This window comes from Quercus lobata, chromosome 12 (assembly GCF_001633185.2).
Source record: "Quercus lobata isolate SW786 chromosome 12, ValleyOak3.0 Primary Assembly, whole genome shotgun sequence".
NCBI lineage: Eukaryota > Viridiplantae > Streptophyta > Magnoliopsida > Fagales > Fagaceae > Quercus > Quercus lobata.
Window position 1 is genome coordinate 3,882,646 of NC_044915.1, and position 15,687 is coordinate 3,898,332.

General features: G+C 39.1%; 1 protein-coding gene across 1 annotated transcript; it reads right to left on the reverse strand.

The window, feature by feature from the left end:
* Window positions 1-868: 868 nt before the first annotated feature.
* On the reverse strand, window positions 869-13,238 carry LOC115971283 (conserved oligomeric Golgi complex subunit 6). The gene is made up of 9 exons (XM_031091102.1): window positions 12,625-13,238; window positions 11,430-11,537; window positions 10,590-10,657; window positions 3,588-3,711; window positions 3,337-3,483; window positions 2,977-3,240; window positions 2,616-2,900; window positions 1,927-2,073; window positions 869-1,596 (listed from the first exon to the last, which is right to left on the reverse strand). Exons 1-9 carry the CDS (start codon window positions 13,048-13,050, stop codon window positions 1,081-1,083), a joined length of 2,085 nt encoding a protein of 694 aa, XP_030946962.1. The 5' UTR covers window positions 13,051-13,238; the 3' UTR covers window positions 869-1,080.
* Window positions 13,239-15,687: the final 2,449 nt, after the last annotated feature.

Genomic DNA, 15,687 nt, shown 5'->3' on the forward strand with positions numbered 1-15,687 from the left:
TTGGAATTGGTTACCCCTCGCCGACCAATTGGAGCTTCAGTTCGGGCCGAAATCAGGTTGACGTCGGACTATTTGGTTAGTTTTTCAGGCTCCAGTTGGGTTTGGACACCCCTAATTCCAATACTACAACTACCTCACCCACACGAATAAGGATCTTGTATAACACTCACAACATGTAGAACCCATACACTACAATATTGTAGCAATAATTTATATGACTCAACCTCACAATAAAAACACTGCCATATGATGCATACTCAAAACAATAATAAGCATGCATACCTCTCAAGAGCTAACTTTAGGCTTGCTTAAAACACTGAAATTATTCAGCGCACCCAATATACTACACCTTTATCTCATATAAAAATGGACACAGTAAGACAATACACTTGATGCACCAAGTAATCTCTGCTAAAACACAGTAACAATGTAGTACTGACATTTGAGTTACAAGTTCCGTCGGAAAGAGAACCAATAGCCTTTACCTGATCCATTTGTATACGAGCAATTTCTACTAATAAAAACCATGACTTATGTTACGCTTGTTTTTCTTTCCACCCCCGCCCCCGCACAAACGTTCATTGGACCATCTATTCTTTTGTGTGCATTACGGATGTTCAGCTGTAGAATCTGCTTAAGAGAACTGGAGTGACCAAATGGAAATGAATTTCAAATCCATGGGAAATTTGTGCCAAACATAAAATGAGTTGGGAATAGAAAGTGAGTACAAGATTTAAGAAAAAGAAAATGAGTACGGCATATGAAAAGTGAAAATAAATACACACCCAACACGAACCAAACAATACCTTATTATCCATGTACTGAAATTTATACCAGCAACATCTAACTAGACATCCATCAATCCCACTTATAAAAACATATGAATGACCCGTTTATTAATTATGTAAACTACTAATAAAGAATATTAATATGTTCGTATCAACAATAGAACTATTATGTTGAAGAAAATAGTAGCATCAATCTAGTTATAATACAAAGAAAAACACATTTTTTATAATGTGAAAACTGAAAGAAACAAAAAAGAATTATATAAAAAAAAAATTGAACTTTTATAAAGCTTCATATTCCTAAAATGGTCCTTATCTGATCTGGAGGGTGCCTTGCCAATGACTTGGGGTCTGGATAGCCATTTGCAGGATCCATGATTGCCTTGTACATAAGCTCATAAGCTTCAGCCAGTGATTTAGCCACTTGGATACAAGCTTCTGAACGCAGCTTTGGAACCTGCATCTGCTCAAATTCCGGCATAGAACTCTCACTTCCCAAAACAAGCCCAAAGAAAGCCTTCAAGCACTCTGAAAGAGAGGCTGGAGCTGTGTCCTCCAACTCTGCTAATGGGGCCCTTGTATTGCCAGCCTCCTTGTTGAGTGAGTTATGGAAGTGAAGCATCTTTTGTGACAAGCCACACCTTCTTAGGATGGCCTCAACTTCCTTTTCCACAAGGACACGCATGTGATTATCTATCATTGCTCCCAGGTTCTTCACATATTCAGCTGCAACCTCATGTCCATATAATGGTTGTTGGATGGCACTCAAGCAGTTGATGAGGAAGATCTTGGAAGGAGTTTCATTATTCTGCTCAAATACATGATATCAGGAATTTTAATAAAGAAGCAATAAGGAAAACTTCAAACAAGATCAATTTATTACATCATATTATTTTGTACGTGCAAAACAAAAAAGTTTTGTCAACAACCAGGATACATACATAAAATCACTTTGTGGATAGTTACAAAATGCATGTTTATTCAAAAAATAACATGCATCTTCATTCCATCCATAAAAAATTACAATTACAACACTAGGAGAGTTGAAAACATCTTAGGATTGGCATGGGAACATTTTGAAATCTAGCAAGCAGAAACACAGAGAGGACACAAGCACGATCAAGACACAAGCACAAACCTGGGAGGATGGAACAGAACTGCTGCTTGACAGGAGAGCATCAACTGATGATTTACTTATTTGTCCTGGGTCAGAATTCATTCTACTTCTTCTTGATGAGAAACCAGCACCTTTGGATTTGTGGGCCTCTGCTGCTTGCTCACACATCTGCAGAGAATGCGAAGTGAATTTTCATTTTAAATATTGCATATACCAAAGAGATAGTAATGGTTCTAAAATTTTGAACTGAAGTGATAAAACAAATAAGTGAAGATTGAAGAACTAATAACCATATGTAGTGCTTCAGCTTATTTTACATTATCAAAACAGTTTTTGTAAAACTGAGCAACTTAGTTCAACTTGTATCAAACCCAGAATACAAATTTATATTAAGTAATAAGAAAAGAAAGCTCTCATTGCATCATTTGCATTACGATGACATGATCAAACAGGTTTTAGTCCAAAAGTTTTGCTCACAAGTCTCAGCATGCAAACATGAACCTTGAGTGAGCTCTCCTACTTACAGGGAGCACTTTTTTGCAGGATTATACTATGCTACAATGACAAGTTCCTGAACATTTAAAATGTTCTCCATATAAGATGACATTTTAGAAAAACACCAAGTACACAGAAAAAATTCTGCCACTTTGTTAAAGCATCATGCAAATTAGCAAGCATATGGCATTTACCAGAAAATATGGAAAACACACCTGAATAATAGGATCAAGTAAAGCAGATATCACTGGACCAAAATCAGGCTTCTTCCCTGAAGCTGGAACCATCACACTGTTATGGGTCTCAATTATTTCAAGAAGCACGGAGACCCCTTCTCTTACTGCTGGTGGAGGGGAAAGATCAACAGCAACTAGGGGGGGATACCGTAAAAGCTTTTCTCCTCGATTTTTCAGAATATCAAAAGAAGTTTTCTGAGCAGCATCCTTCAGTGCCCAAAGAGTATTACAGAGAGCTGTTTCTCTCCCAAGTAAATCTGAAATCTAGACACAAATACATAGTTATAACAAGGCATCTGAGACAATTAGTATATCAATAAAAGAAAAGAGCTCAACTCACAGTGTAGCTGTAGAACTCCAGCGTGTTACTGAGTTTATATGAAATTATAAGACTAGGTTGAGATTGTAAAACTTGTTCAACTCTCACTTTAAATGGCCGGCAAACTCCTTCAAAAATTCTATCCAGAACAAATGTCAAGTCAGACTCTGTCTTCCCAGAATCACTCTCCAGGCTCGTAGAAAATCTCTTTGCAGTTGGTCCAGTATCTACCACAGCATCGGGATCTAGTAACGCAAGAACAAGTTCTCGTTCAGATGCTAAGGCCTGCATAGAAAGCAATAAAACACAATTAACAACTTTTTTTTAAAGGCACCACTAGAATAGGCCAGAACCAAAAATCAGATGGCATTAATATCACACCTGATGTAGCCAACCTAGCATGTCCCCTACATATCGTAAGGGATCATGAGCATGCACTTCAATAGGCCGAGGCAATCCACCAGGTCCTCCACGTGTAAGAGCACTTATAAATCTTCTAAACAATGCATTATGCCTCATATTTGCCACCTGTAAAAATAATGAATGCACATATTTTATGACAAGCTACTAGAAAACCCATGAGGTGTGTCATGTTTTTGAGTTACTGATCAGCAAGCTATCCACAGAATCACCTCTTCTGCACAATACTTAAAAAGGACAGGCCGTTCCTTGAGGCAGCGAACTGCTGTCTTCAAAAGCTCACTAACTTCAGGATTATCAGTGTCACCTAATTTCCTACACTCCCCCTGAAGCCACCTATAAAAAGGATATAAGAGACATATATGTATGATTAAATCATTCCAATCACTTCATGCAGAAGCGCAAAGAAAATTTTATCATAATTTAGTCTTGTTTAATTTTACAAGTCAATTTTATTTTTTTGGTCCATTGGATTTGGATTTTTAGTTTAGGTATTATTAGTTAATTAGGTCATTCATAGTTTATTTAAATTTCCTAGAGTCAAGGCTATTTTTGTAATTCAATAATTTGGTTTCCTAACTCAATTATGATTAGGATTTAATCCAACTAGTCTATATAAGCACACTACTGTACTTCTATGGAGACAGTTTGCTTGAATAAAATTTCATTTGGCATTTTCCTAATAGTGTGATGTTGACTCCAGCCAACCTTAGGTGCTGAGTCCTAGGTTTTTTACTTTTCACCTTTTCTTTGTTTCTTTATTGCAATTTTCTTTTAGTATTTGTCCCATGTCAAGTTTTGGTCTTAGAGATCATTGTTCTACATCAATTTTAGAGCAAACTTCAATTGGCCACAACCACTATTACCTGAGCAGCACCACCAAAACTCCACCCAAGCGTTCAATCATTGCCACCCTATTCGGTCAACTATACCCACCCACATCCAAATCTCAACGGCATTATAAACATTGAAATCAAACCCAGAACTTGTACACCCCCCCCCCCCCCAAAAAAAAAAAAAAAAAAAAGAATAAGCGTCCATTGATCGGAAGCCATTTTACTACCAAATCACAAGTTGTGCTAACAAAGTCCAGTTATTCAACCACCGCCATCAACACCCAAAGACATCTACCAAATCTGGGTCGCCCAAAACCCTTCATCCATCACGTATGCTTCCTCAACATTGCACCGCCATCACCTAATCGGCTCCTTTGTGTCCAGCGTAGTCACCACTATCCTCTCCACATCATCATCCCCAACCTTTAACAATGCCAGACAACTTAATCAGCACCTTGACAGTACAACTCTAAAAAAAAAGGAATTAAAAAGAAGAAGAAGAAGAGAGAGAGCACTATCGCCATCACTCATGCAACATCCAGATCCAATCACCACCCATCACAACAAGACCCAACCCAGGAGCCCATGACTCAAACTCTTCAGCAACAACTATCAAAGCTCAAGCTTGGTTTTTTGATCCTACAGCTCATATTAATGGGCAGCCTCGATCAGATTTAATATGGGTCTTCAGCCTTAAAAGACATTACTTTGATGCAGCCCACTAAGGAGGCTGATTCGCCACTACCACCATGCCCCTCAACCCATTTTTCTAAACACACCTCAATCAGTTTTCTAGAGTTAAGGGCCTGCACCCAGATTTCTAAAGATCACAACCAGAACCATCAAAGAATCCACAATCCCTTCAACCCTTACTATTTAAAAATAAACCCCTTCAACTTAGCCCAAACAAGTTCACGTCAGACCAACCTAACACAACCAGTTTTGATTAGTATATCAAGGAACAAAAACTAGCAACTCTCTTGAAAACCATCCAAGACCTAAACCAAGAAACTGCAAGGCAAAATACCCAATTAGACAAAATAATGGCTTCCATCCAAAAACTACTCAATAATCTCAAAAGTAAAGCTTCACACATGGTAGGAAATAATGTTGACACCAATTTGTGTTGAAGTGGAAGTACAAATCCCAACAAATCTTGCTACAGCACAAAAAGAACATAATGCAAAGTCTGATCAACCAGTTGAAATACCTGAACAAAGTAAAGATAGTAGACTTTTTTTTTGATAGGTAATAAGAAGAATATTATTAAAACAAACTAAAAAACAGATGAAAGCCAATACAAGGTGTTCATGATGGTGAACACAAGGAAAAGCAATAAACAGAACAAACAGCAAACAAAGAACAGGAAAAAACTTATAGAGCAATACTAAGAGAAGAAATAAACTCTAAGATAGTTGAGCATTCCGAGAAGCCCCAACACTTAGACCAATCAAATAAAGTCTTCTGGCAAAGAGCTTGTAATTGAACCAAGGATTTCTCGATGTCCTCAAAAGAGCGCCGATTTCTTTCCGTCCAAAAAATCCACATCAAACAGCCGGGAACCATATTCCATATGTCTGAATTAAATTTTCCGAGCCAAAAACTCCAACAATACACCAAGCTTTCCACAAAGCTTGGCATGACCCAATGTGTCCCAAAGATCTGAAACATATAAACCCACAGAGAGTGAGCTACCGGACAATGGAGGAGAAGATGATCCATAGTTTCCTCATTCCGATAGCACATACAACACCTATTCACCAAAATGTGCCCCCTAAGCATAAGATTATCCAATATAAGGATCTGCTCATGAACAGCTGTCCACACAAAAAATGCCACCCTCCTAGGGATCTTAGCTTTCCAAACACCCTTCCCCGGAAAATTGGACGCAGCTGCACCCCTAATGATATTGTAATAGGACCGAGTACCAAACATGCCATTCCCTTTGAGACACCAATGAAAAGTGTCATTCCCACCCCTAGGGATCCGAGATTGAATGAACTCAAGGAAAGAAAAGGCAGCCCCTAATTCCCTTTCATGAAAATCCCTACGAAATCTCAAATTCCAGATTCTATCGTTAAAACCCTCTTGGTAGCATAAGACGTCAGAAATGCAAGCTTCCTTGTCATTAGAACACACATACAACTAAGGATAGAGCCTATTAAGCGTGTTATCTCCAACCCACTTATCATGCCAAAAAAGAATATGAGAGCCATCCCCCACCACTAAGGTCACATGGTTGGAGAAACTCTCCCAACCATCATGAATGCCACACCATGGACCACATCCATGGGCCCTTCTACAAATTTTAGTACTCCACCCCCCTTGACCCTCACCATATTTAGATGCAATAACCCTCCTCCAAAGATGAGTGCCTTCTCGCCCAAACCTTCATAACCATTTCCCTAACAAGGCTTTATTAAAATGCACTAACTTCCTGATCCCCCAACCACCCAAAACAATCGATAAACAAACCTTCTCCCAAGCCACCAATGGATATTTGAAACACTCCTCTGAAGATCCCCATAAAAACTTCCTCTGAATACGCTCCAATCTATCAGCCACAACTACAGGAATGACAAATAAAGATAGATAGTACGTAGGAAGGCTTGAAAGAGTACTCTTCACCAGGGTAAGTCTACCCCCCTTAGATAAATAAAGACGCTTTTTTGCAGTGTTTGGGATTCAATGGGTAATGCCAAGGTCAGTGAAATCTTTTTTCTTTATTTGGAGAAACTGGTTTGGAAAGCATCTTTCAATCATTTGGAACATGGTCCCGACATGTTTAATGTGGTTAGTATGGCGGGAATGTAATGCCCGCATTTTTGAAGACAAGGCGAGAACTTTGGAACATCTAAAATGTTTACTTTTTCGTACTCTATTTCTTTGGGCTCGTATTTGGGGGTGTACGAATTGTACTGTTGTAGCTGATTTTTTAGTTTCTATTTCTTTTAGCTCTTGATCTTCTTGTATTTGTTTCATTGTTCAAAGTGTTCACCATCGTGAACATGATGTGTTCAATTTTTTTTAATAAAAGTCTTATTACCTATCAAAAAAAAATAAATAAAGACGCTTCCAACCAGAGAGTTTCCTCTCCATCCTCTCCAAAATAGGATTCCACATAGATGCTATTTTGTAAGGGGTGCCCAACGGCATACCCAAGTATTTCAAAGGCAGACTACCCACCCTACAACGAAGAATGGCAGCCAACGCATCTATATTTCCAACCTCCCCAATCGGAACAATCTCACTCTTCCCCGCATTAACTTTCAGACCAATAAATGCTTGGAAGCAAGTCAATGCCGGCCTAATGGACAACAACTGATCTCTAGACGCATCACAAAACAAAATGGTATCATCTGCAAACAGCAAGTGTGAAATGCGTACCCCTATAGAGTTAGTAGGCGCCACAAGAAAGCCACGAAGCAGACCACAATCCTCAGTTTTCTTCAGCATCCTACTTAGTACTTCCATAATAAGAAGGAAAAGAAGAGGGGATAGCAGATCACCTTGTCTCAACCGACAAGAGCTTCCGAAAAAGCCTACCGGAGATCCATTCACAATAATAGAGAAGCGAACAGTAGTTATACAAGCCCTAATCCAACCCCTCCATCTCACCCCAAAACCCATCCAATCCAACAGATAAAACAAAGCGTCCCAATTCACATGGTCATAGGCTTTCTCAATGTCCAATTTGCAGACCACCCCGAGAACATGGCTCTTCAATCTGCTATCTAGGCACTCATTAGCAATAAGCCCTGAATCCAAAATTTGTCTCCCACCAACAAAAGCATTTTGAGACTCAGAGATGAGACTATCTAGCACAACCCTCAATCTATTTGCCAACACCTTAGACAACAGCTTGTACACACTCCCTACCAAACTAATAGGCCGAAAGTCCTTAACATCAATAGCATTATTTTTCTTGGGAGAGTCAAGTATAATACTTATATATGACAATGAAGATTTCCCACTACATGGTGAAGAGAAATTTTCAGCAAGAGAGTAAAGAATTAGTGAGTGCACATGTTGCAAATGTATTTTTTTTCTAATAAACCCTCTATGGTGCATGCTTGATGAAGCAAGAAAATTTGATATAGTAAAGTTTCCTGAGGATCAAGATACAATCAATAACATTTACAACAATGATTCCACCTATTGATTTTGTCATTCCAGACAAGCTCAATGGTAAGGTGGAACAAAAAGCTTCTTTGTTTTTATTGCTACCAAAGATGATTCAAGAGTTGGTGCATGTAACCAAAGCAAGAATTCTTATCCTTCAAAACTCGAGTAAAAGTTGTCTCCAACCAAGGGACAGTGATGTTGGAAGCGCAGAGAAACTTTTATTTTAATTTAGACTTGTTTAATTTTAGAAATCAATTGTATTTTTTTGGTCCACTCAATTTTTAATTTAGGTATTATTAGTTAATTAGGTTATTACTAGTTTATTTAAATGTCCTAGATTCAAGGGTATTTTTTTAATTCAACAATTTGGATTTTCTAAGTCAATTAGATTTAGGGTTTAGTCCTAGTAGTTCATACAAGCAAATTATTGTACACCTATGGGGACAATCTGCTTGATTAATAAAGTTTCTTTTGGAATTTTAAATTTTCCCAATGGTTTAGTGTTGACTATAGACAACCAGAAACATTACTGTCACAGTCAGACCAAAAAAATCATATGCAAAGCAAGAGAAAGAGCTTTATATCCAATCATTTTTTAAAATACCTTAGGGTCAAAGAGAAACAAAGCATATAACTGGAACTTTTTAAAAATAATAATAAGCAATGAAAACTTTATTGAAAAGAACAGAAAAAACATGGCTGCCTCCGTGTACACAGGCAGTGTACTAAGAAAGGACAAGACTCAACAGAAGGTACATAAATCTAAAAACTCTACAACAAAAGAGAAGGAAGAACCACCCATCATAGCCATCCAATCATACAAAGGACACAAGAAGAAAAAGCATATAACTGGAACTGTTATTGAGAACAAAGGAAACAACAACGACAGATCAACAATGAAACCCTAAGTCAGAGAAGATAAACCCCTGTAAGAGAAAGCCGCACAACTAGAGTTACGCTTACCATACAAAGAAGTGGGGGAAGGGGGGCTAAGAAAGAGAGAGCATTTTCAGTATATGAAATGAAGCACCAGCTAGCAGCCTAGCACGCTAAGATCAACTACTTGGAGAGCATGGAGCCTTCTTCCTTGGTCATCTGTCTTAATATAAGTGGATCCAATTCATCCAGTTGCTCTCAATTTTTTTTATACGAGATTCAGATTTTTTTTTTATAGGTAAGATTCAGATCTTGACATACTCTGGATATTCAAGATGACACCTTTCATCATGAAGTTACTATAAGTAGGGATGAACTATGGGTTGCCTACTCAAATTCCAAGCAATAATAGCAAATCTGATCTTCTACTATCCTTCTCATTTTCTTCAGTTTCCTAAGCCTCTAATGTCCCAAGATTCTATAACCCACTCGTCCTGGTGATTTGGGTACTCCTCCACATGGTGCATGGTGCATTCCCATTTCTTCCACCCAGAATAAGTTTGATCTGCGCGCCTGGCCTGAATTCCTCATGGGGCAGACTCAAATTTTCATTGTTGTTGAACAATAACAAATCAACAATGAAAACCAGTCTCAAGTCTTTCCAACCAACTTGAATGGGTTAAATTCATATTCAAACAAAGGAGGGTCTAGATAGTGTTCCCAAACTTCAAAACTCTTCCATGTAGATCAAGGGCAATTTCTGCTAGCAATGATCCACTTAACTGATAGAGAAGATTCAGTCTTTGTTTAGGTGGATTAGGTTCCTAATGGTCAAACCCAATGGCAATAATAATTAAATCTACATAGTTTTCGAGAGAATGACTGAGCAAAATGTAACTATTCCTTGACGTTTCTGAGTAGAGTATATCACACATTTAATGCACCCAAGCAAAGAACCTTAAACCAAAAAAGAAAAGCACCAAGACAGAATATTCTACATTTCCACCAAATAAAACTAAAATGACAATCAAAAAGCCAAGTAAAACACTTGAAGAAACTAGGCAGAAAGAGGTGCAGCCAGCTAGAAAAAAGCTCCAATTGATGAAAGAAATCTATGTTTCAGTGGTTGTCCATAAAAGAGAGAATATCAACTTGATTATGAACCACAGACCATAAATATAATACATTCACTTTTTTCCATGAACTAGAGATCTAACGTTATCAAAAAAGAATCAGATCCAATTTACCTCATTCCACCAATTTGGAAGTGCAGAAGTAAAAAATAAAATAAAAAAGTATATACATGTTTATATATATATATATATATGTGTGTGTGTGTGTGTGTGCGTGTGTGTGTGTGTTTTAGAGAAGCTTCACCTGCACAAGCGCTCATATGCTCCTTCTTGGTACACAGCCATCATATCCATGAGCTCCAAGCCAGCACGCTGTGAATAATTCCTCATGTGAATGGTAATTATCAATATATTTAGGCTGATTCAAAAGCAGGAAAAAAAGAAAGCTACTCTCTCATCCAAAGGCATGGAAACAAAAAAAGAAATTTAACCTCTCACAAGTTAAAAAAATAGTGAATCAGACAACAGAGGCACATTAAATCAGAAATTAACCAACACCACGAATACTAAATCTCTTGACATTCAGATCCATCTAGGCTAGTATCTCTCTTGTCTACTACTCCACAAGTACTTGGGTTTTGGCCCTTTTACTTGGAGGCATTTAGATCTATCTACTATCTAGGATTTTAGCAATAGTGCCAAGAGCCTTGTAGCTTACTGACATTTCCTGCTCTCCTTTATTAGGAGAACCAGGTTTGAATTATTCCTACCGCCCCCCCAGGCATTCAGATCTATCTACTATCTAGCAATAGTGCCAAGAGCCTTGTAGCTTACTGACATTTCCTGCTCTCCTTTATTAGGAGAACCAGGTTCGAATTATACCCCCCCCCCCCCTCTCCACCCCATTATTGTAACTATTGAATTATCAGCCAAAAAAATTATCTCGCAACAGTAATATCTGAAGTCAATTCTTCATAGCAATAAATTACTAGTCTTATTATGGTTATGGACAACTTTAGCTGAAAAAAACAAGACCATAAACCATTTGTAGACATGAGCAGATACATTAAGAACAAGAAGGCATTACAACCAATGTGCACATGAAACGGTTGTCGTACATGTTCATCTCAGGAACAAGAAATACCTGGTGATGTGTCCTAAGCAGTAATTTGCAGTTGGCATGAATTTCTTGAACATGGGAGAGTGCCTTGAAAAAATTCTCGTTGAGGTCTTCCTCCCTCAGTGCATTTATCTAACCAAGCATTAAAAGCAAGAATTAGATAGACAAGTCAACAACAAAACCTTAATCCCAATTTTTTTTAGGATCGGCTATGGATCGTCAACATAGTTAACATACTAGTCAAAGTCGGCCATATGTATTATTTTCCTTAGTTCTATTCTATCTCATGCCATACCCTTTATTACTTCGTTTATTGAATTGTAATGGAATAATTAGACAGACAGATTGAATTGAAACTTGAAAGAAAGGAAGCAAAAAGTCAGCAACAACATAGCCTGAGTCCCAAATTTTTTTTTTTTGGGATCAGCTATGGATCATCAATAGATTCGTCAATGTCAGCCACATGAATTCTTTTCCTCTGTTTTATTCTATCTGAATCCATATTCTATGTTACTTTGTTTCGTTAATTGAATTGAAACTTGAAAGAAATGAAGGAAAAATTCAACAACGACAAAGCCTTGGTCCCAAAGTTCTTTCCATAACCTTAACAACAATTATTAGATTGCAAATGGAAAATGCCATCTTTAACCTTAATACCAATTGCAAATTTATCAACTCTAGTGTACAGAAAAAAATGAATTCTATGGGGGTTCCCAAACGCAAAAGGTTATAGTCACACGAAATTCTTGTTTGAATTGAACCATGCATAAGCGAAAAACCAAAAATTGAACACATGTTTTCAAAACATTGACTCAAGAGTCTATTATTATGTATTCGAAATCGACAATACAAACCATTATTCTTCAATTGTCCCTGAAACTTCCATATTTTCAAACAACCCCGTTCTAATGAATTTAGAAATGGGCTCCCAACTTTCTATGTGATTCCCAAATTAATTCACATTCAAAAACATCTTTTTGCAACGGGCATAACTTGTAAAGCAATTGTACCGAAGAATTAAATCCAAAATTCAATCTTGTTCTCGTGTTATCATATTTCGAGATCATTTGCATAGCTATGGCATTTGAGGTCCACTATGAATGCAAACATGTATTCGTTTCTTCCATTCTATTCTATCCAAAATCATACTCGAAGAAAGTAAGGAAAAAAGTAAACTCAGATCTCTTATTCTACGACAAGAAACTTTAGAAGAACAAACCTCGTCGTTAGAGAGCTGATAATCGCGAAGAAAACACGAAACAATCTCTTGCCGTTGGGTTGTGATTTCAAGCTCCTGCTTCAATCTCTCGGTAGTACTGATGATGTCTCCAGTTTTGGCACTGCAACTGTCCAATGCTTTGGCGATCCTATCGCAGCAATCGGAGAGCGCATTGACCTGCTCTTCCACGCGATCCAAGGCGCGCTGAGCAGGATCGGAGGCGCGGAGGAACTCGCGGTTGATGTCGAGAGCGCGCGTCTCGATAGTGTACCTGAGGTTGCGGCGAGACTGAGGAGTGTTTTCGGTGTAGAACGATGACAGTGTGTTGAGGGAAGATAAGAGATCTGGCGAGTCCGTTCGGCATTCTAATACCTTCTTCAGCTTTCTTGACAGTCCCGGCGCTAGTCCTACCGTGCTGCTCCCCATTTTCCGATCGATCTCGAGAGATCTCGAGAGAGTTTGAGTGAGTGCGTACCTAGTGTTTGCGAAAATGTCAGAATGAATTTAGTATGGGCTCCCCATTTTCTCAAATCTGTTTGTTGGAAATGGAAATGAAGAGTGACGAGAGTTAGAGGAGTGAGTCTCTCTCTCAAGCCCAGCCCAATGTGGTTTGGTATGGGCTGGACCCTATATTACAAGTTTCCAAACGTAACATTTTCTTTTTTCCTTTCTATACTTTCGTTCTCAAAAATTCTATCTTCTATCTAAAAAAAAAAGAAAATAATGGGAATTTGCTAAATTAGAGGTTTTCTTTTCAACTTGATTTTTTTTCTTCAAATTTATAGTTTTTTTAGAATGACATATGTAAGGACACAATTCTCTGGCGGCCCAATAAGGATGTTGGGCTCGCGCATGAAAGATCCCTCACAATATGATTTGTAGAGAGTGGGCTTGAAAAGCTAGCCGTTGGTCACGGGGCGGTGCCCGGTCCTCGTTTTAGAGGAATTCGTGTAGAAAAAGGATTTGGGCTTGAACGTTTAAGCCCTACGGCATCGCATCCTATGGGATGGGCCTCCTCGGGCTTGATCCGAGGACCATTAGGGTTTTACCCCGGTTACCCGACGATGGGTTTTTTCTGTAATCTCAGGTGTTGTTGAGATGTTCTCACCCAGATCGTCTCCCTTTTTTGGAGGTGGAATGGGAGTCCCAGGAATTTCTGCTTGCTAGAGAGCTGACTCCACCGCCACCTGCGCCAACGCGCAAGCCTTCCCACAGACGGCGTTGGAAATCGAGCTAGAGACATTTTATCTGTAGCGTTCCTTGGGACGCTGCGTAAATTAAATGCCACCACCTCGTCTTTTTAAATAAATAAGAGAGAAAGTTGCTTTACCTACACACAAATCCTTCAGTTTCCTCCCTTAGCACATCATGTTTGAGGCGAGGGTTGGGGAAAAGGAACTTTCTCCGCCACAGAGGCGCCATGTCCTCCTGAGGCTCAAAAGAGTGATGTACGGGCAAAGGAGGCATAAATTCAAGAGAATACTCCAGTTCGACAGAGGGGAAAGGGTGTTTCTCCCTCTTTTAGTCAAAATCCGAAGCAGGTTCTGGTCATGCCAGATTTTTGGTATGTCAGAAGAAGGAATTTCCGCCATCAGCGTCGTCTGCCTTGTAGCAGGCAAATTTTTGTGGGGACTCCCATTCCACCTCCAAAAAAGGGAGACGATCTGGGTGAGAACATCTCAACAACACCTGAGATTACAGAAAAAACCCATCGTCGGGTAACCGGGGTAAGACCCTAATGGTCCTCGGATCAAGCCCGAGGAGGCCCATCCCATAGGATGCGATGCCGTAGGGCTTAAACGTTCAAGCCCAAATCTTTTTTCTACACGAATTCCTCTAAAACGAGGACCGGGCACTGCCCCGTGACCAACGGCTAGCTTTTCAAGCCCACTCTCTACAAATCATATTGTGAGGGATCTTTCATGCGCGAGCCCAACATCTTTATTGGGCCGCCAGAGAATTGTGTCCTTACAACATATTAATTGTAACTCTTTTGTAGATAAGATTTGTAATTTTTTTTTTTTTTTTTTTTAAGAAACAAACACACACATACACACAAGAGGAACGAAATTGGAAAATAGGCCTAATTTTCCAACTATTTAGTTAATAGGTCCGGTTTTGAAAGAAATTGGGTTAGTAACATCTCGAGTTTATGACAGTCGATTTTGGGCCTTGTAAATCGACTCTCACAGAGTTGGTTTTGGTTGTCCGTGACATCTGATGTGGCGTTATTGCCAGGTGGCAGCCATAAAAAATCGACCATCAGAGAGTCGATTTCCATGTTGGTGTCACGTGCCATTGACGTGGACTGACGTGGAGCACAACCTGGAAACCGAGTGTGTGAAGGTCGATTTCTAATAGGATATTTTTGAATTTAACGCTCTCTCTTTCAGTCACCCACCCACTCACTCTCCCTCATCAGACGGACACTCTCGCTCACCCTCACTCACCCTCTCCTTCTCTCACTCTCTTAGCGTCATCGTCGACGACGCCGGCCCCAACCCAGTCACTCTCTTTCAGTCACCCACCCACTCACTCTCCCTCATCAGTCAAACGCCTCACTTACCCTCTCAGCAAACCAACACTCTCACTCACCCTCTCCTCCTCTCACTCTCTCAGCGTCACCGTCGCCGACGCCGGCCCCAACCCACTCACCCTCTTAGCCTCACCGACCCAGTCTTAGTCACTCTCTCGCTCACCTACGCGGTATCTGAAGGAAATAGAAGAACAAAAGGTGAGTCCCTTTATGCATTTTGCAATGTAATCAGTTCGTTTTGTTTGTTTGTTTGTATTTTTTTTTTTTTTTTGGTATAAGAAGCATTCTTCTTCATTCCCAGATTGTTGCTTCAATTCCTTCCCATTTTTCAAGTATGCCATTTCTCACTTACTTTTTTAGATTCGAATTTTATGTTCTTAAGACAAATTTCGAAGACCCATTTTAGATAACATCAGTATTTTTTATTTCTTTTTGTTTGAGTATATTATTGTGATGAAGGAGGACAAAAAAATGGCATGACATGTGGTGTAGCTTTGAAGGGGTTGAATTTGGGTATTTGATTGCAG